This window comes from Ranitomeya imitator, chromosome 3 (genome assembly GCF_032444005.1).
Source record: "Ranitomeya imitator isolate aRanImi1 chromosome 3, aRanImi1.pri, whole genome shotgun sequence".
NCBI classification, from domain to species: domain Eukaryota; kingdom Metazoa; phylum Chordata; class Amphibia; order Anura; family Dendrobatidae; genus Ranitomeya; species Ranitomeya imitator.
Window position 1 is genome coordinate 389,486,215 of NC_091284.1, and position 22,086 is coordinate 389,508,300.

Here is a 22,086-nt window from a genome sequence, read left to right on the forward strand (position 1 = left end):
AAGATAGAAGACAAAACTCTCACAGGCAGGGATGGGAAGGTCTGGGCAAGTTTTATAGAGAGAAAGAGAAAATGTATATATACTATAGTATATAGCACAGGCCACATAGTATATAGGAGTACTACGTGGCCTGTGATATATACCATGTGGCTGCTATATACATACATACATATTGTAGAATACCCGATGCGTTAGTATAGGCCACGCAGTAAATAACACAGCCCACGTAGTATATAACACAGCCCACACAGTAGCAGCCATGCAGTATACAGCAGCCACGCAGTATATTGCACGCAGTATAGAACACAGCCACGTAGTATATATCACTGCCCACGTAGTATATAGCAGCCATGTAGTATATAACGCAGCCCACGCAGTATATAACACTGGCCACGTAATATATAGCACAGCCCACGCAGTATAGAGCACAGCCCACATAGTATCTAACACTGGCCAGGTAGTATATAACAGCCACGCGGTATGTAACACAGCCCACGTAGTATTTAGCAGTGTGGGCACCATATCCCTGTTAAAAAAATAATTAAAATAAAAAATAGTTATATACTCACCCGGCAGGATCCAGCGTAGATCCAGCGAACCTCTGGCGATGCACGCGGTTGCTGCCATCTTGCGTTCCCAGGATGCATTGCGAAATTACCCAGGTCACTTAGCGGTCTCGCAAGACCACTAAGTCTTCTGGGTAATTTCGAATGCATCTCTGGGACCGGAAGCTGGCGGCAGGCGCGAGCGCATCGTCGGACTACCGAAGGTGAGAATTGCAGTTTTTTTTATTATTTTTAACATTAAATCTTTTTACTATTGATGCTGCATAGGTAGCATCAATAGTAAAAACTTGGTCACACAGGGTTAATAGTGGCAGTAACGGAGTGAGTTACCTGCGGCATAACGCGGTCCGCTGGCATTAACCCTGAGTGAGCGGTGACCGGAGGGGAGTATGGAACGGGCGCTGACTGCGGGGAGTATGGAGCGGGCGCTGGGCACTGACTGCGGGGGGTATGGAGCGGGCGCCGGGCACTGACTGCGAGGAGTATGGAGCAGGAGCCGGGCACGGACTGTGAGGAGTATGGAGCGGGCGCCGGGCACTGACTGCGGGGAGTATGGAGGGACTAATCGGACTGTGGCCGTCGCTGATTGGTCGCGGCAGCCATGACAGGCAGCTGGCGAGACCAATCAGCGACTTGGATTTCCATCACAGACAGAGGCCGCGACCAATGAATATGCTGGACAGACAGACAGACGGCAGTGACCCTTAGACAATTATATAGTAGATTGTAATTGCACGTATAATCTGTCTTTTCACAGGCGTTGCTTCTGATAGGCTCTCCATTCAGTCTATGGGGCACATGACTCCTGCTCTGTCCCCGCAGAATCTACTGTCATGTGATACAAAAAATCAGCAAGGATGTCGAGGAGGACGTGTAGACGGGGCATGGTGGTATCTGAGAAGGCGAGGGTGTGTGAACCAAATAGATCTCAATTAATTATATGTGGTTGCGTATGTTTTATGTCCATTTATTGCAAACCTTTCTATCCTCATTTCCAGTTTCAAGATGTTAAAAAAATATGTTTTTTTCTCCATACAGGGGAAAAAAAGAATTATTTACAGTAGTAGGATTTACACAAGCTGTGATCTTAGAGTAGTCTAGCCAGGTGTATTAGCTATAATCATATTATGATCATCCAGGGCCGGCTCCAGGTTTTCATGGGCCCTGGGCGAAAGAGTTCCAGTGGGCCCCTTTAACACATACCACAATTCATAATGCACCGATACGGCAGAGAAATAAAGGTATAGTACAATGCCAAAGATTTCACTTACTACTTACATTACATGAGTGATATCTATTGTACATTCTACATTAGCTCAGAAACCGGACAGTATAGTCCTCTATACAGAATAATAAGCCCCATATATTGCTCCAAATAGAATAATGAGCCCCATATATTGCCCCATACAGTATAATGGCCCCATATAGTGCTCCATACAGTATAATTGGCACCACAAAGTCCTCTATACAGAATAATGAGCCCCATATATTGCTCCAAACAGAATAATGAGCCTCATATAATGCTCCATACAGTATAATGGGCACCACAGAGTGCTCCATACAGAATGAGCCGCCTATATTGCTCCATACGGAATTGACCCCATATAATGCTCCACACAGTATAGTGAGCCACATATAATTCTCCATACAGTATATGATGGGCCCCATCTATTGCTCCATATATAATGGGCCTCACATAATGCTCCATAGAGTATATGATCGACCCCATACAGTATACTGAGTCCCATATATTGCTCCATACAGAATGGGTCCCGTATGATGCTCCATCCAGAATGGGCCCATATAATACTCCTTACAGAATGGGTCCCATATAATGCTCCAAAAATAATTGATCCCATAAGATGCTCCATGTATAATGGGCCCCATATAATGCTCCATATATAATTGGCCATATAAAATGCTCCATATATAATTAGTCCCATAAGATGCTTCATATATTATTGGCCCCAAATACTGTTCCATATGTAATTGGCCCCATATACTGCTCCATATTGAATTGGCCCCATAAGATGCTCCATGTTAAATTGGCCCCATATAATGCTCCCTACAGAATTGGCTTCCTAAGATGCTCCCTATATTATTGGCCCCATAAGATGCTCCCTATAGAATTGGCCCCATAAGATGCTCCCTATATTAAATTGGCCCCATATAATGCTCCCTATATTATTGGCCCCATAAGATGCTCCCTATAGAATTGGCCCCATAAGATGTTCCCTATATTATTGGCCCATTAAGATGCTCCCTATAGAATTGGCTTCATAAGATGCTCCCTATATTAAATTGGCCCCATATAATGTTCCCTATAGAATTGGCTTCATAAGATGCTCCCTATATTATTGGCCCTGCCCTATAAGATACTCCATATAGAATTAGCCCCATATAATGCTCCATATATGGGCCCCTTCTGATGGTCCCCATATATTGCTCCAAATATTAAAAAATAATAATGAAATACTCACCTCTTGTTGCTTGACGCTGCTCTGCACTGGACTCCTCACCGTCTGCGTCTTCCAGCTCTCTGTGCTGCGACTGCTCAGGCAGAGGGTGCGCACTGGTGAGGTCATCGCGCCCTCTGACCTGAACGTCACAGTCAGAGGATGGAAGACGCTGCAGCGCTGGAACCGGGAGAGGTAAGTATCGCAAGTGCCGGGGCCTGGAGGTGGGGGGCCACTTGCGGGGGCCGGCACTATAGCACGCCAGTGTCCCCGACGGCTAGTGGGCCCCCTGCCTGCTCAGGGCCTCGGCACTTGCCCGGGTGCGCCGGGTGCTGACGCCGGCCCTGTGATCATCACATAGGAATGGCGAAAAACAAAATAAACCCTAGCAACAGGACAATTAGTAGAAAGGCTTCCAAAAATATTTTCACGTATCATATACTGTTTCATACAGAATCATATTGGACACCCGGGCCATCACGGCTGATAATGACATTGTGGGGTTTATAGATTATTGTTCTGCTTCTGAAGAGATATCTCCTACGATGAGAATTATAGATTTTTTTTATAAATGTTTCTATGGTTTGAATATTCTGGTATGTAACTAAATTCTATTTCAGGATTGTAACAGAGGACTGTTATCCATTTGTGGCTCCAAATACAAATGGACCTCCTGCCTCTTGCATGATGCATAGTCGTTCCATGGGGCGAGGGAAAAGACAGGCTACTAACAACTGCCCAAACCCATATGCGTCTTCTAATGAAATCTACCAGTCCACACCTGCTTATCGCTTGGCATCCAGTGTAAGTTGGCTTTCAGTGAGTTTCAGTATTGGTATTTAGTTCATCAACAAGTTAATGTGGCCTAGAGTGTTTTGGAGGCGAAGAAAAGTGTACATGAATTTGAGGCAAACTGAGTTGTTTCACTGTCTGTGTTACACACCTGGACTGTGGAATCACTGAGCCATGAGCCGGGCTTACCCAGGAGGGGTATGGCTAATTTGTTACCTGGTCTTCGCTAGAACTCCCGATGGTGGAGTTAGGCTTGCGCTGCAGTTATCCACCAGGTACCACTCCTGGGCAGTCCCCAGTACTGCAGAAGCTGACCCCAATGGCTGGAGAGGAGTCGGATACTGGTATAACAGATATCGGAGCTGGTACTGATGGAACAGATTCTGAATCACCAGACAGGACTGACACTGGTCCTAGTGCAGACAACACGGGTTTCAGGAACAGGTTCAGGTTCAGACAACACGGGTCTCAAGGATAGAAACCTGGCAACATACTAGATGTACACAAACTAAGTAGGGAAACTATCCTACCTACTCTGGAGGGTGCCTTATATATCCGATGCTATTGGCTATGGGCATTTCCAAAATGCATGTGCTGCCCCTTTATGAGTTGCATGGAGACCCGCCGAATGTGCGCAAGCCCAAGATAGTAGGAAGCCACATCAGGGAATAGAGACACCGCTGAGTGGCCAGGCGGTGAGTATGTCGGCGTCCCTGTTCGGAGGAGTGAGAGGTACCACGCAGGGATGCCGGCATTGGCGTTACAAACTGCTTTTGGAAATCATTTATAGATTAGCACTATTATCTTTGGCGCTGTACATTGTTGCATACAGTAACATGTAGATTAGTAAAAATCACGTTTGTGTGCATAAAATAAGACTGGGTACTGTGGTAATTATCGGAGTGATGCTATAATTTTTCAGGTAAGCAATGAACAGGGGTGGACATATCATTGGGGCAACCTGTGTGGTTGCACAGGGGCCCAAGAGATAAGGGGGCCCATTACCCCCTCCAAAGCAGGAGATGGGGGGAATTGTTCTTTATGATGAGCTATGCACCGTTCTTGCACAGGGGCTGTCTCCTGACTATGTCTGCAAGTGGCACTGGGCAAGTGCTTTTTTGACAAAGACCTATATTCATTAGATAAAAGTCAGCTGAAATGGCCAATTTTGACCATAACTAAAGTTACAGTGAAGTGAATGTTGTTTTAACTGATGACCAACCAATCAAGTCTGCTATTATCCAAAACACCAAACAATGATAATTCTGCATCATTCAGCATTGGCTGCATCATCCGGCTAAAGAAATTCCATCACAGCCCGTGCCGTCTGATTTTTTTTTTCCTGCTTCCATGTAACCACTCGTCCGACTATAATCAGTCATTGATCCCTGATGATCTAATGTCTGGGGAGCCTTAAATATTAGACTGGGTGTTTTTGCATCATTAAGAAAGGATGCTAATAAAATTAATATATAACCAGGAGTAAACTGTCTATAGAAAAGTAATTGAAATGGGAAGTATCAGTGTTTAGCATGATGAATCCTGTGTTAATGGACAATCTGTAATGATAGAACAGTAAATACAATGTTGGCTGTGACAATATTGGCGCAATCATGAACTCATTATCCTATTTATTTCTGACAGGAAAAAGAGATAATGAAAGAGATATTTGAGAATGGTCCAGTGCAAGGTAGGTAATGTATAGGATCAGTAACATAATGCTGTCCAATAAAATATGAAGGGCTATTCCTATTGTATTATGTGCGTGTATATGAGTGTAAGTTAAGAATAATATTACTACAACCATGGCTTGCACTGTATTGGTTCTTTGTGATTGCCATTTTGTGAGACTATTTTGGCTTGCAATCATTATATTGAAGAGTAAAGACTTTGTCATAATTGGTGGCAATGTCAAAAGGAGGTTCTGCAGCAACTGAGGTGTGATCTTGCTGCTTTATCTGGTCATTCTCAACATCTTTTAATATTCTCATAATTTATAGATGTTACATTAACCCATATATTCAAGGTCAACCTAAAGATTACTGTGGCTTTGGTATATGAATAGAGATGAAGACCAGATGTCATAACATGAAGGTTATATATATATATTTAAAGTTAATAAATAACTTTGGACTTACTTAGTTTTATTATTTATATTTATTGAAAATTATATAAAATGTGTATGAAGTGCAAAGTTCACCATAGTTTGTGCTAATAACATAGCAAATAACCTCATGCATGTGATAGCCACACTGTGAACTCTTCTAAATGTCATTGTTCTCTAATTTCATAGCAATTATGGAAGTGCATGAAGACTTCTTTATGTATCAGAGTGGCATCTATAGACATATTTCAGTGATGGCTGGAGAACCCGAGCGATTCCGTCGTCACGGCACACATTCAGTTAGAGTTATTGGGTATGTAGCGGGTTTAATAATTTCGATTGGTGGTTGTGAATGCTAACAGTATTTTTTATGACATTCGTGGAGAATTTTTTTGCATTGAATATAGACAATTGATCGTGCTACAAACTTATGTTATATTTGTGGGATTGACCTCTCATAAAATCTTGAAAGACATATTCCCAGATGTTTAATTGTCTGTAATGCCAATCAAAGCCCCCTCTGTGATAGTGTAACAAGGTCAACCGGGGTGGTAGTCATGACCAAGTCCATTAAAGCAACAGTCCATAAGCCCCCTGGCCCCTGGCACATGGAAAGACAGATAAAGTCCTGATCCTGCAGCACAGTCAGTTCCCTCTATTATAGGATTGCTCTCCGTGCTGGAAACACAGGTCACGATTCGGTCCAACGTTAGAAAACTTTTAATGAACAGGAGGTAACATGAGGAGATTAAAGTAATGCTTCCTGCGCTAACCCTGCAACTTCATGATCTGGTCCAGCATCACCAGCTCCCATCTGGGTTCGTGAGCCACCAAACTCCTTCTGGACAATGCTAGGACCCGTACACACTGCCCGGCAGTCCTTGGCAGTCAGTGTTCCCTTCGACTGGGATATCCTCTGCTCCTGGCAGTGGAGCACGTTCTGCCGCGGGCAAACCTGCCCAGGCTCTGCTCCAGGAACAGGAAATTCTTCTCCTGTAAACCTGTGGGAATGGCCCACTTTTTTACTCCTTCTATCCCTAATCTCAACATATGCAACAGATATCATGTTCAGTACAGTTTACACAATATAAGAACTTACACAACACATTGCATTGGTAACACAGTAATACATAACATTAACACAGGGGTGAACAATCCGGGTGTCGCATGGGACACACATGCCCGCCATATAGGAGAGAGGAGGCAAATGAGGGTCCCCGCCACCTCCTTACAATAGTAGCAGATTTTGAGTCACGTGATAATAAATCAATCTTCCCTGAACTTTCAAAAGTATGGTACTTAGATAATTTCCTGAGATCAGTTTTCTGCATTTTCCCATCTTATAAACTAATATCATATTCCTAGGACCCCTGACCTCTGGAACCCTCACCGATCCTAAAAATGAAGGGTGGGTTTTCCTGTACATTGGATGGCAGGACACAGAGAAGGTGATGTAGTACTAAAATCAGGTTTCATTGAGGGCTCAGAGGTTGGACTCTGACCCACCATGAAGTGATGGTGTATCCTAGCCAGAAGAGGAGCATCCAGTCCTTATATATAAAACAAAAATATCTGTTTGTAAGGAAACATTTGCTTTGCTGTCCTGTCTTAGTAAATTTTGATGCAGGATAATTACAGCTAGCCTGAGGACACTGTAGTAGAATCTCCATGGTGGCTGCACAGCTTTGATGATGGAATGTATCAAGTATGTGGGAAAATGAGAAATGGTAAAGTAAACTTAGTTAGCATTGTGCCCCCACTGAATACATAGTAATGTTTAGCAGGATGCAGAACAGTACTGTGTACAGTATTTATTTATGGATATGTATTTTCACAAGGGGATTAACAAAATAAGCTTTTTAAATTTTTTTGTATCCTTCAAGACCAGCATGCTGAAACATAAAAAACAAAACATTTAAAAAAATTAAAGTGGTATTTCCAGAACCACAAATTATCACCTATCCATGGTATATAGGATAGCTCACTGATCGCTGGGGGTTTGATCTCTGGGACCCCAATGATCCTGAGATTTGGGCCCTGCAGAGTCCCATCTTTGATGTAGCATAGATGCAGATGCTTAACCTCCGCTCCTTTTATTGTATATGTGACTGCTGGAGAAGGTCGAGTACAGTACTCATTTTCATGCAGACCAATAGTAAGTCCCAGGTCTTAAATTGCAGAGGGACCAAGTAGTCAGAGCCCCAACAATCAGTAAATTAACTTTGTCTGCATGGCCGTTTCTAGCCATGCCTTTCTTTTCGAAAATAGAGCTTTTTTTTTAGGTAGCTTGCACCCAATGGGAACTAAAATGCAACCAATCTAAATTCTACCCTGCCCTTTCATAAATCCCACTGATGACAGTCTTTAGAACTATTGAGCTTAGAGATTATATTCCTGACAGCATAGGTGGCTCAAAGTGTTTGTATCATAAAGGCAAGCACGGTGCATATTGGCTACTATAGCTTGAATGTCATAAAACAAGGTGGTCTAACATTATGCAAGGGTTGATTGAAATTAATATCCCTGTGGTCTACGATAGTGAATGGGTCCAGCAGGTTACTCATCTCACCAATATCCGGTAAAGTGACTGCTGCCTTTGGTACTTGTTACATTTTCAGCACTAAACTATTGGAATGCCAAGTTACTCCAGCCATACACAAGCAAAACTGGCAGAAATTACATATATAGATATTATGCTGCATTTTAGGTTTTAGCATTTCATCAAATTTAGTTCTTCAAAATGTATTTGGAAAGGATTTTTATACAAGTAATCTTGGTGTCCCTGAATTTAGAGAGGAAGGGAGAGGCAGGAAAATTAAAATGATCTCCTGAAGGGATAAGGGGACATGTAGTGCCTTGTCCTGAACTCTTCTCCCCACCCAAAGGAGACTCCAACACATCCTGTACTAGCGTTACTGTGCTTGACCAGGCTGGTGCCAAGTTTGTGATGTCTAGCCAAAGATAGTAGTGACCGTAAAGGGCAGGTAGGGTAAGCAACACAATTAATAAGGAAAGAGATGCTGGTGCAATACCGTGAACAGGATGAGATGTGTAGTGAAAAATGTATACAGCTGTATGTGATAATGATAGAAGGACAGCAGAGGAATTACAGAGTTCAGACGACACATTATTTCTGGAGTGACCTTGCTAATTTGTGTCTCACTAAATTACACACAATGCTCAGGAATGCCGCAGCTATGGCGGTCTGTAATCTTACCTCCGGCCCAGATCTTGATCATATCACTAGCTGTGCAATGTTTCTATAGGGGCATGGTGCCCACTTTCTGTACAACCATCTCCTTTCTACCCGTAGTAGATAAAAAAAATAATTTCTATATACCGTAAATGAAGCTAGAATAAGTATGTCCTAGATATTCGCAAACAAAAAATATATCATTATAAAGGACTGCATACAAAAAAATATCTGCCCCCATCTAAATATCATGGTGATGCTGAAGGATTGATATTGTGCTCTTTTTAATAGAATTTCAACAAGACTAACTGGAAAGCCATCAAAACAAAGAGCTAAGCTGACAGGTCTACGAAGCTCATTGACCATGTGAAGACTTTTTGTAGATTGACTTTTCTCTTTTAAATGCCATCTACAGCATTGAGTTGCCTTCATTCTCATTTGTGATAATTGGAAATCAGGATTGCTCTTTCCCAATAATCTTGCAGTGTTAATGCCCCTTTAGGTCTCATTCAGATATAAGAGAGAATAATTTTTCATCAGTGTGCTAGATTCAGTTTTCATTCATTTTTGGTCCATGTGTCTTGTTTTAATCATCAGTGTGGAATCTATTTTTTTTTTCTCATATGCAAAAAATTCAAAAACACATGCGAAAAACACATTACACAAACACACAATGCAAAATATGTACTTTGGCAAGAATATTGCACATGGTGTTCCAAAAATATATATTTGACTCTATTTTTTTCTGTCTTTACCAGGTGGGGAGAAAGTATGACTCTTAATGGACGTGTACAGAAATACTGGGTAATATAACATATAGCAATTTATGTGGATATAAGTGCAATAGATGTCAAGTTGCTTTAATTTCACTAAATGTATAATGTATGCAGCAATAAGTCTGCCATATACATCAGTAGACATATCAAAGTAGCTGCCATCACTCCTCCTTAGTTTCTGGATAATACTGGCAATCTTGGATTTGCTGTATCTAAGGCTATGTGCACATGTTGCGGATTTTGCTGCGGATCTGGTGCTGCATGGCCGCAGCAGCTTTCCATGCATTTACAGTACAGTGTAAACCTATGGAAAACACAATCCGCAGTGCCCATGCTGCGGAAAAAAACGCGCGGAAACGCTGCGGGTCACATTCTGCAGCAGGTCAATTCTTTGTGCGGATTCCGCTGCGGTTTACACCTGCCCCTCTATAGGAATCTGCAGGTGTAAAACCGCAGGTGGAATCCGCACAAATTCTGCATAAAAACCGTGGTAATTCCGCAGTAAATCCGCAGGTAAAGCGCAGTGCCTTTTACCTGCGGATCTCTAAAATCCGCTGCGGAAAAATCCGCAGAGCTCCTTTCTACGTGTGCACATACCCTAATAGGCATCTAATAGGCACTAGGCACTAGGCTCCAGTTCATCAAGTGAAGTCTGGCATAAAGCACTTGGAAAAGTTGCTAAGTTTTTGCACAACGCAAGGTCAATCAATGTGCCAGGTAGTGATTACCGCACACTCACTGTATAGTGAGCGGTCACTGTATAAGGCTGCCGTCACACTCGCAGTATAAATGCAGAAGTGGTGCATATGTTTCTATTATACTTTTCCTCTGTTTGTTCCACTCCCGGTTTTGGCTTACAAATACTGATGTAAAATACTGACCAAATACTGCTAGTGTGACGGCAGCCTCACTGCTCCCTTCACCACGCTGTGACTGGAAGCGAGCGGCAGCAGGGAGAATAACATTTTTCTTCTCCCTGTAGTCGCTGCTCCAGTAAGACAGACTGGCATGATTTAAATGCTATTAACACTCTCTTTGCAGGTAAATAGCATTTTTATAGTAGACCTGTCTTTAGGAGACCAGGAAGTTCGGATGACTTATAGGCCATGCAGTACTCCATGGGTTATAAAATATGAAAATAACCTGTTCATAAAAAATAATCAGTTTCATCCAGAAAATGTGGACATTATTTTTTCTCACTTGTCATCCGTGTGCAACAGCTATTAATCATATACAAGACCATTTACAGATTTCCATGCTAAAGAATTGCAATGTATCCATAAAAAAAAGCATTTTTTTTTGTGCATCCATAGACTTAAGCCTCATCCGACACTTGGAAAAAAATAGTGCATACTGCAGATTTTATTTTTCACACGCAGATTCAGTTAGTGAAAAAAAACCATGCTTATCTGCTCTGTCTCATTGTATAACATTTGTCCATGTACTATACGTTTTTTCACGGACAGCACTTGGTCCCAAAATACCCTCTTGTGAACCTACCGAAAAGGAAGGGGTCTCAAGTGCCAATTCCTTCCTATTAATTTGTGTAGTTTATGTTCCTTACTCATGTCCCTTTTTTGTCCTATTTAGTTGGCTGCTAATTCTTGGGGCAAGGACTGGGGAGAAGATGGATATTTCCGTATCGTTCGTGGCGAAAATGAGTGTGAAATAGAAACTTTCGTAGTTGGAGTTTGGGGAAGAATCAGTATGGAAGATGTTTCACACAAGAAATAATGATATCAACAAAAGTACAAGACTTGGTTAAAATTGTAACAGGCAAACAGTGGGATGTATGTTTCTCTTTATCTCCAAATATGTCCACTGCCCAATAAGTGGATGTCCTAGGTGCCTGGGTGTGTAGACCACACAAAAGGAGGGTACATTATCAGCTTGATGTGAGGGATATGATTTCCAGGCCATCTACCCACAGGAATCACAGCACACAGACACTGGAAACATGATGATAAAGTAATATATCATTGACTATTTCACCCACCATTCAGATGTTCTCCTCAACACATCCCGTACACATCTGAGGTATCACCTGAGAAGTACCTTCTCTATCTAGAATTCTGCTGCCCACACATCAGTTTTATCACTATTCTCTAGATAAATAGTCACAGCTCAGGATGAAGGCAGGACATAATTATTGACCCTGTGGTGCTGACACGGGAGATTCACAGCCTGTGGCTTTAGAGCGGATAACAGTGGATATAATCCTATAATCTCTAAAGGGATCAAAGGCGTATTGTCTGGGGGTATATACCGGGGGCACGCAGGCCTGTGAACCTGTCATAGACAGACATTTCCCTCCGGGGCCAAAAATTGCGAGAGGATTGAGGCTTCCATATAGAGGTCAGTTCCACTTAGGACCAAAGTGAACAGTACACTTAATGGAATAAAGCTAAATATCATTAGGCCCAATGATACTGTATGTTGATCTGATCTGTATATACATCTGTAAGATACCGGATGCTTTCTATGCCTCATTATCATTCACATTCCACTAACCCCCAAATACTATTTTTGTAATTCAAAGCTCACTTTTATTAGAAGCCTAAATTGTAATGTATAAAAACTTGAAATGTGAAATCTATTTATTAATATGTTTATATATAAAGATCGTTTCTATCTATGCTCCCCCATACAATTGGATTTCTATCATATATTAGGTAATAATATGATAAATGATGACATTCTGAACATTCCTGTCTGAATAAAAATATTGTTTTCCACGAAACGTGCAAAATGGTGTTCTTAATGAAAAAAATACTACAAAATAACATTTGGATTCATATAACTAAGGTTAGCACCAGTTGGCCCAGGAAGACTGCCTATAATTATGCATGCTGTCTCCTTTCATGTGATCCTACGATACTTTGATGTGTGTAGACATTTGCTGTTCGGAGGCAGGGAGAGCACGCATAGGCATTTCTGTGTTCATATCCTGGGCATTGGTCTGTGAAATATCGTCTTTGCTTCATAAACAGTTGGTCACTTTGATGAGTGACCTCTGTGTTTGCTGTTAGAAGGCCCTAAAGGTCACATGCCACCCTTTGTGGCATCCCGCGACCCATCCTTGCTATATTTTGTGCACTAGCCGTGCCAGACATTCTATGACCAAGACATGCACAGTTTATGTGGTCTCCATGGAACTTTTCACAAGCTCTACAGTGCTACTTTTCCCAGAAGGAGGGTTGAATATTTCAATATTCCTTTCTTTTTTTTTTTCTTCTTTTTATTACATATTAAGGGGCAAATATATTAATGTAAAAGGTTCCAATGGTAGCAAATCTTCACATTGCTACTGGAATAATGGCAAATCTTGCTATTTTTTGGGAAACTCCTCACCAGCTTTCAAAGGAGCCCTGGTTTAGAGACACTGACCTAAATGGAAACAGGTGTATATCGCGAAGCTCAAAGATTCTGAGTCAGAAACATCACAGATAAGTCCAAATTCCCATCCAGTTCCTACCATCGAATCGCATGTAAATCAGCAATATAATATGGAACTCAGAAGCAGAAGATTGAGAAGAGATAACAATAAAGGAGTTACTCCGATATAAACCAAATAATTTTATACTACAAGATTATCATGAACAAGCCCTCCTATGAATGCTTGCTTCACAATCATGATTCCGTCTATGAAAAGGCTACAGAAAAGATCATGGTTCTAGGCAGCACATCGTCTTGAGGACCAGCACTACCAAATACAATGGCAGCTTATGCGCACTGGCCAACCAAATCAACCAACCAAATTGTTTAGTATGCATCTGAAGCTGGTTTGGTCTGTGAAACAACTACAGACAAGCTTCCTTAACAGTTCTACAAGGGGGTAATGTATGTACACACTGAGTGAGCAAAAAGCAGATAACATCAGTAATAGTGGTTGTGTATGTACACATAGGGTGTACATGAGGCAGCTAAATCCACTAATGGGGGTAGTGTATGTACTCACAGGGTGTACTTGCAGTAGATAAATCCACTAATGGTGGTAAGGAATGTACACACAGGGTGTGCTTGCAGCAGAAAAAGCCACTGCTGAGGGACGGGTATGTACACATTGGGTGTACATAAAGTAGACAACACAAATAGGGGTTGTGCATGGTAGGTAAAGCACCTAATGGGGGTAGTGTATGTACAAACGGGGTGTACATGCAGCATATAAAGCTACTAATAGGTGTAGAATATGTGCACACACAGCAGATAAGGCCACCAATAATGGTAGGGTATTTGCACACAGAGTGTACATGCAGCAGATAAAGCAAGTAATTGTGGTAGTGTATGTGCACATAAGGTGTGCATGCAGTTGATAATTGAGATTTATAGTACCATTCTTGTAGATGAGATTTTATTTAAAAAATATACACTGCTCAAAAAAATAAAGGGAACACTAAAATACCACATCACAGGTCTCACTGAATGAAATATTCCAGTTGCAAATTTCTATTCATTGCATAGTGGAATGTGCTGAGAACAATAAAACATAAAAATGACCAATGTAAATCAAAATTAATATCCTGTGGAGGTGTGGATTTGGAATGATACTCAAAATCAAAGTGGAAAATCAAAATACTGCTGATCCAACTTTAAGGAAAAAATGCTCAGTAGCGTGAGTTGCCTTCACATGCCTGTATGACCTCCCTACAATGCCTGGGCATGCTCCTGATGAGGCGGCAGATGTTTTCCTGATGGATCTCCTCCCAGACTTGAATTAAAGGATCATTCAACTCCTGGACAGTCTGTGGTGAAATGTGGCGTTGGTTGATGGAACAAGACATGATGTCCCAGATGTGCTTGATTGGATTCAAGTCTAGGGAATGGGCAGGCCAGTCCATATCATCAATGGCTTCAACATGCAGGAACTGCTGACACACTTCAGCTACATGAGGCTAGCATTGTCGTGCATCAGAAGGAACCCAGGGCCCACTGCACCTACATATAGTCTCACAATGGGTCTGGGGATCTCTCTCCCGGTACCTAATGGCAGTCAGGGTACCTCTGGTTAGCACATGGAGGGCTGCGTGGCCCTCCAAAGAAATACCTCCCCAGACCACTACCGATCCACTGCCAAACTGGTCATACTGGAGGATGTTGCAGCCAGCAGAACATTCTCCACGTCGTCAAATCTGCCAATCTTGGTGTTCTTTAGAAATTGCCAATCGCCCTACATGGTGTTGTGCTGTAAGCACAACACCCAATTGTGGATGTTGGGCTCTCATACCACCCTCATGGTGTCTGTTTCTGACAGTTTGAGCAGACACATGGATATTAGTGGCCTGCTGGAGGTCATTTTGAAGGGCTCTGGCACTGCTCCTCCTGTTCCTCCTTGCACAAAGGAGGAGGTAGCGGGCCTGCTGCTGGGTTGTTGCCATCCTGTGGCCCCATCCATATCTCCTTGTGTACTGGCTGTCTCCTGATATCTGCTCCATGCTTTGGACACTGTGCTGATAGACACAGCTACCCGTCTTGCCACAGCTCACATTGATGTTCCTTTTCTGAAATGCTGTGTTACTTCCATGCCAGATGTAATGGGACCTACACTTTCCAAAAAGTTCAACTTTTCTCTTGTCAATCCACAGAGCATTCTCCCAAAAGTCTTGGGGATCATCAAGATGTTATCTGCCAAAGCTGAGACAAGCCTTTATGTTCTTATTGCTCAGCAGTGGTTTTCATCTTGGAACTCTGCCATGCAGGTAATTTTTGCCCAGGTCTCTTTCTTATGGTGGAGTCGTGAACACTGACCTTTACTGAGGCAAATGAGGCCTGCAGTTATTTGGATGTTGTAGTGGAGTCTTTTGTGGCCTCATAGATGGGTCATCACTAGTGTTGAGCATTCCGATACCGCAAGTATCGGGTATCGGCCGATACTTGCGGTATCGGAATTCCGATACCGAGATCCGATACTTTTGTGGTATCGGTATCGGATACATAGAGATGTGTAAAATAAAGAATTAAAATAAAAAATATTGATATATTTACCTCTCCGGCGGCCCCTGGACTCAGCGCGGGTAACCGGCAGGCTTCGTTGTTCAAAATCAGCGCTTTTAGGACCTGAGAATCACGTCCCGGCTTCTGATTGGTCGCGGGCCGCCCATGTGACCGCCACACGACCAATCACAAGCCGCGACGTCACCGCAAGCTATTAGCGCGCTCATTTTTGAAAAATGAGCGCGTTAATGACTTTCAAAGACGTAGCGGCTTGTGATTGGTCGCGGTTACGCGACCAATCACAAGCCGCGACGTCACCGCAAGCTATTAACGCGCTCATTTTTAAAAATGAGCGCGTTAATGGCTTTCAAAGACGTAGCGGCTTGTGATTGGTCGCGTGGCCGCGACCAATCACAAGCCGCGACGTCACCGCAAGCTATTAACGCGCTCATTTTTAAAAATGAGCGCGTTAATGGCTTTCAAAGACGTAGCGGCTTGTGATTGGTCGCGTGGCGGTCACATGGGCGGCCCGCGACCAATCAGAAGCCGGGACGTGATTCTCAGGTCCTAAAAGCGCTGATTTTGAACAAAGAAGCCTGCCGGTTACCCGCGCTGAGTTCAGGGGCCGCCGGAGAGGTAAATATATCAATATTTTTTATTTTAATTCTTTATTTTACACATCCCTATGGATCCCAGGGCCTGAAGGAGAGTTTCCTCTCCTTCAGACCCTGGGAACCATGAGAATACCTTCCGATACTTGATGTCCCATTGACTTGTATTGGTATCGGATATCGGTATCGGCGATATCCGATATTTTTCGGGTATCGGCCGATACTATCCGATACCGATACTTTCAAGTATCGGACGGTATCGCTCAACACTAGTCATCACTGCACTTTTGGGGTAATTTTATTCGGCTGACCACTCCTGAGAATATTGACCACTGTTCCATGTTTCCACCATTTGTGGATAATGGTTCTCACTGTGGTTCGCTGGAGTCCTATATCTTGAGAAATGGCTTTATAACCTTTTCCAGACTGATAAATCTCAGTTACTTTATTTCTCATTTGTTCCAGAATTTGTTTGGATCGCGGCATGATGTCTAACTTTTGTGAATCTTTTGATCTATTTCACTTTGTCAGGCAGATCTTACTTAAGTGATTTCTTGATTGAGAACAGGTATGGCAGTAATCATGCCTGTGTGTGTCTAGGGAATTTGAACTCCGCTTTCCAAAGATGTGATAAACCACAGTTAAATTATGTTTAAAGAGGAGATGAGGGCAATCACTTTTCCACACAGGGTCCTGTAGGTTTGAATTATTTTTCACTTAATAATAATTAATACCTTAATAAAAACTGCATTTTGTGTTTACTTGTGTTATCTTTGTCTAATATTTAAATCTGTTTGGCGATCTGAAACATTTAAGGCCATGTTCACACGATCCTTTTTTTCATGCGGAATTGCCGCGATTTTCCCGCTGCGGGTCCGCAGCTGTTTTCCATGCAGGGTACATTACATTGTACCCTATGGAAAACAGGAACTGCTGTGCCCACAATGAGGAAAATAAAAAAAAAAAAACGCGCTGAATAGCTGCGGGAAAAAAGAAGTACCATGTCACTTCTTTTTTCGGAGCCGCAGCGGTTCTGCACCCATTGACCTCCATTGTGAGGTCAAACCCGCAGTAAAACCCGCAGATGAAAAAAATATCTGCGGGTTTTACTGCGGTTTGTGGTGCCGAACCGCTGCAGCAGAAAGTGCGGGGAAGCGGGCGGAAGTGCGTGGGCGGAGTGTGGCTGCCCCCCGTGCTCCGATCCCGCCCCCCCGTGCTCCAATCCCACCGCCCCGTGCTCCGATGCCCCCCCCAGTGCTCCGATGCCCCCCCGTGCCCTAATCTCCCCCCCTTATACTTACCCGGCGTCCGTCCGGCCGTCTTCTCCCTGGGCGCCGCCTACCCCTACCCCTAACCCTAACCCTACCCCTAACCCTACCCCTAACCCTAACCCTACCCCTAACCCTAACCCCACCCCTACCCCTAACCCTACCCCTAACCCTACCCCTAACCCTATTCTAACCTTAGTGGAAAAAAAAAAAATTCTTACTTATTTTTTATTTATTGTCCCTACCTATGGGGGTGACAAAGGGGGGGGGGTGTCATTTACAATTTTTTTTTATTTTGATCACTGAGATAGGTTATATCTCAGTGATCAAAATGCACTTTGGAACGAATCTGCCGGCCGGCAGATTCGGCGGGCGCACTGCGCATGCGCCCGCCATTTTGCAAGATGGCGGCGCCCAGGGAGAAGACGCCTGGACGGACACCGGGACGCCGGGTAAGTATAAGGGGGGGAGATTAGGGCACGGGGGGGGGGCATCGGAGCACTGGGGGGGGCATCGGAGCACGGGGCGGTGGGACTGGAGCACGGGGGGGCGGGATCGGAGCACGGGGGGGCAGCCACACTCCGCCCACGCACTTCCGCCCGCTTCCCCGCACTTCCTGCTGCAGCGGTTCGGCACCACAAACCGCAGTAAAACCCGCAGATATTTTTTTCATCTGCGGGTTTTACTGCGGGTTTGACCTCACAATGGAGGTCAATGGGTGCAGAACCGCTGCGGCTCCGAAAAAAGAAGTGACATGGTACTTCTTTTTTCCCGCAGCTATTCAGCGCGGTTTTTTTTTTTATTTTCCGCATTGTGGGCACAGCAGTTCCTGTTTTCCATAGGGTACAATGTAATGTACCCTGCATGGAAAACAGCTGCGGACCCGCAGCGGGAAAATCGCGGCAATTCCGCATGAAAAAAAGGATCGTGTGAACATGGCCTAAGTGTGACAAACCTGCAAAAGAATCGAAAATCAGGAAGGCAAACACTTTTTCACACAACTGTATACCTTCAATGGCAGGAAACCTCCAGCATATAATGCTAAATATGGGATATTTTATAGCAATACATTTGTGTAAAAAATAATTAAATCTACAACGTGCACAACAATATTTAGGTGGACATAATGTGGTGCTCTGCTTAAGTATTCACCAGTATAGCTTCTGACAGGTTACTAATCCCTCAGTAACCTGCCCCGTATTTTACGTAATGAATGTTATATATATTAAAAAAAAATTGTCTCCACGATCCGATAGCTGCTACTTGCTAGAGAAAACAAATTGCCTCTTCCAAGATGGTGGCGCATGCGCAGTAGTATCTATCGGATGGCCGATAGATGCTACTGCACAGGCGTGGCCAGTGCTATGTTAGGCTGGGTTCACAGCGTATGATCCGCATGTGTACATATCTTTAGCATGCTGTACGCAGGGACATGAGCTTGCATGCGTTCGCATGCTTTGTTTCGTGGTGTGCGGCGTTGTCCAGCAAACGCAACATGTTGCATTATTTTAAGGCATCAAATATAGTGCAATCATGCACATGATTGCAGATGAGTGCGTAAGAAAATGCATTACTGTCTATGGGAATGCATTGGCAAGCATGGACATGCGTACGCATGTGTTCAATACGCATGCGTACTTTAGACTGCGCATGTCAAGGAAATGATGTCACCATGTACACCATGTACATAAAAAACGCAAACGCAGGCCAAAATGCATTTAAACACATGCAAATGCAGCTTTTTTTTGCTTCATGCGCAAGATGTTGCGGAGGCGTAAGCATGCGTTTGTATGCCTTTTCGCATGATTTTGCGCATGCAGATGATACGCTGCACACAGAAACGCTAATGTAAACCTAGCCTTAGTGGAGACGATTTTTTTTCTCTAGCAAGATGGCGCCGCCTGTGCAGTAGTAGCTATCAGTGATCTGATAGCTACTACTGCGCAGGAGCTGTCATCTTGGAAGAGAACATTTTTTTTCCTCTAGCAAGATGACGCCACCGATGCCTGCACAATAGCAGCTAGCAGCAATCGGATCACTGATAGCTGTTACTGCGCAGGCACCACTGGCATCATTTTCAACTGATTTTTTTTTAGGAATTTATGGATACCATCAAAAAGAATAATTAAATGCACATCACACAGGTGATCATGCTGCAGTGTACGCCCCGCCGCCTGCCTGCAGAAGGCGATTTTTAAAAAATATATAATATTCATTATGCAAACTAGGGGGCAGGTCACTAAGGGATCAGTGACCTGTCATAAGCCAAATGGATGAATACCTAATCAGAGCACCACATGAAACCCTCCCACAGGCCACTCGAAGCACCAGCATATCATTAACTAAAAAATGAAAATAAAGATTAAATAACCACCACAAGACGGATTTCATGATCCAAGGTATCATTTTATTCAATATAACTGTGACAACCTGACACTGTAGGTAACTGTGCACTTTAAAGGGAATCTGTCACCACATTTGACCTACCTAAACTAATAATACGGGCACACAGGTTATACAGTGGAATGCTGAAAAAGTCCTACCTGTGTGCCTCATATCAGATGCCTTGTTGATAAACTAATTTTTATCACTTAACCCCTCTGTGACCTTAGACGTACTATCCCGTCGAGGTGCCCTGGGCTTATCTGACCCTGGACGGGATAGTACGTCATAGCCGATCGGCCGCGCTCACGGGGGGAGCGCGGCCGATCGCGGCCAGGTGTCAGCTGCTTATCGCAGCTGACATCCGGCACTATGTGCCAGGAGCGGTCACAGACCGCCCCCGGCACATTAACCCCTGGCACACCGCGATCAAAGATGATCGCGATGTGCCGGCGGTGCAGGGAAGCACCGCGCAGGGAGGGGGCTCCCTGCGGGCTTCCCTGAGCCCCCCGCAGCAACGCGATGTGATCGCGTTGCTGCGAGGGTCTCACCTCCCTCCCTGCTCCCTCCAGCCCCGGATCCAAGATGGCCGCGGATCCGGGTCCTGCAGGGAGGGAGGTGGCTTCACAGAGCCTGCTCAGAGCAGGCACTGTGAAGCCTGCAGCGCTGCATGTCAGATCAGTGATCTGACAGAGTGCTGTGCAAACTGTCAGATCACTGATCTGTGATGTCCCCCCCTGGGACAAAGTAAAAAAGTAAAAAAAAAATTTTCCAAATGTGTAAAAAAAATAAAAAAAAATATTCCAAAATAATGAAAAAAAAAATATATATTATTCCCATAAATACATTTCTTCATCTAAATAAAAAAAAACCAATAAAAGTACACATATTTAATATCGCCGCGTCCGTAACGACCCGACCTATAAAACTGTCCCACTAGTTAACCCCTTCAGTAAACACCGTAAGAAAAAAAAAAAAAAAACGAGGCAAAAAACAACGCTTTATTATCATACTGCCGAACAAAAAGTGGAATAACACGCGATCAAAAGGACAGATGTAAATAACCATGGTACCGCTGAAAGCGTCATATTGTCCCGCAAAAAAAGAGCTGCCATACAGCATCATCAGCAAAAAAATAAAAAAGTTATAGTCCTGAGAATAAAGCGATGCAAAAATAATTATTTTTTCTGTAAAATAGTTTTTATCGTATAAAAGCGCCAAACCATAAAAAAATGATATAAATGAGGTATCGCTGTAATCGTACTGACCCGAAGAATAAAACTGATTTATCAATTTTACCAAACGCGGAACGGTATAAACGCCTCCCCCAATAGAAATTCATGAATAGCTGGCTTTTGGTCATTCTTCCTCACAAAAATCGGAATAAAAAGCGATCAAAAAATGTCACGTGCCCAAAAATGTTTTCAATAAAAACGTCAACTCGTCCCGCAAAAAACAAGACCTGACATGACTCTGTGGACCAAAATATGGAAAAATTATAGCTCTCAAAATGTGGTATTGCAAAAAATATTTTTTGCAATAAAAAGGGTCTTTCAGTGTGTGACGGCTGCCAATCATAAAAATCCGCTAAAAAACTCGCTATAAAAGTAAATCAAACCCCCCTTCATCACCCCCTTAGTTAGGGAAAAATAAAAAAAAATGTATTTATTTCCATTTTCCCATTAGGGCTAGGGTTAGGGCTAGGGTTAGGGCTAGGGCTAGGGTTAGGGCTAGGGTTAGGGCTAGGGTTAGGGCTAGGGCTAGGGTTAGGGCTAGGGTTAGGGCTAGGGTTAGGGCTAGGGCTAGGGTTAGGGCTAGGGTTAGGGCTATGGTTAGGGTTAGGGCTAGGGTTAGGGCTAGGGTTAGGGCTAGGGTTAGGGCTAGGGTTAGGGTTAGGGCTAGGGTTAGGGCTAGGGTTAGGGTTAGGGTTGGGGCTACAGTTAGGGTTGGGGCTAAAGTTAGGGTTAGGGTTTAGATTACATTTACAGTTGGGAATAGGGTTGGGAT

At 43.5% G+C, this 22,086-nt stretch overlaps 1 protein-coding gene across 2 annotated transcripts in view; it reads left to right on the top strand.

Moving 5' to 3' along the window:
• The window catches only part of TINAGL1 (tubulointerstitial nephritis antigen like 1), a 72,962-nt gene extending 60,335 nt beyond the window's left edge, over positions 1-12,627 (top strand). For both annotated transcript variants that reach the window (XM_069756990.1, XM_069756991.1), the window contains exons 7-12: positions 1,324-1,474; positions 3,643-3,826; positions 5,459-5,504; positions 6,108-6,231; positions 9,870-9,915; positions 11,478-12,627. In XM_069756990.1, the coding sequence (XP_069613091.1) occupies positions 1,324-1,474; positions 3,643-3,826; positions 5,459-5,504; positions 6,108-6,231; positions 9,870-9,915; positions 11,478-11,621 (695 nt within the window). In that variant the 3' untranslated portion in view covers positions 11,622-12,627. The remainder of the gene's footprint in view (positions 1-1,323; positions 1,475-3,642; positions 3,827-5,458; positions 5,505-6,107; positions 6,232-9,869; positions 9,916-11,477) is intronic.
• The last annotated feature ends 9,459 nt before the right edge of the window (positions 12,628-22,086 follow it).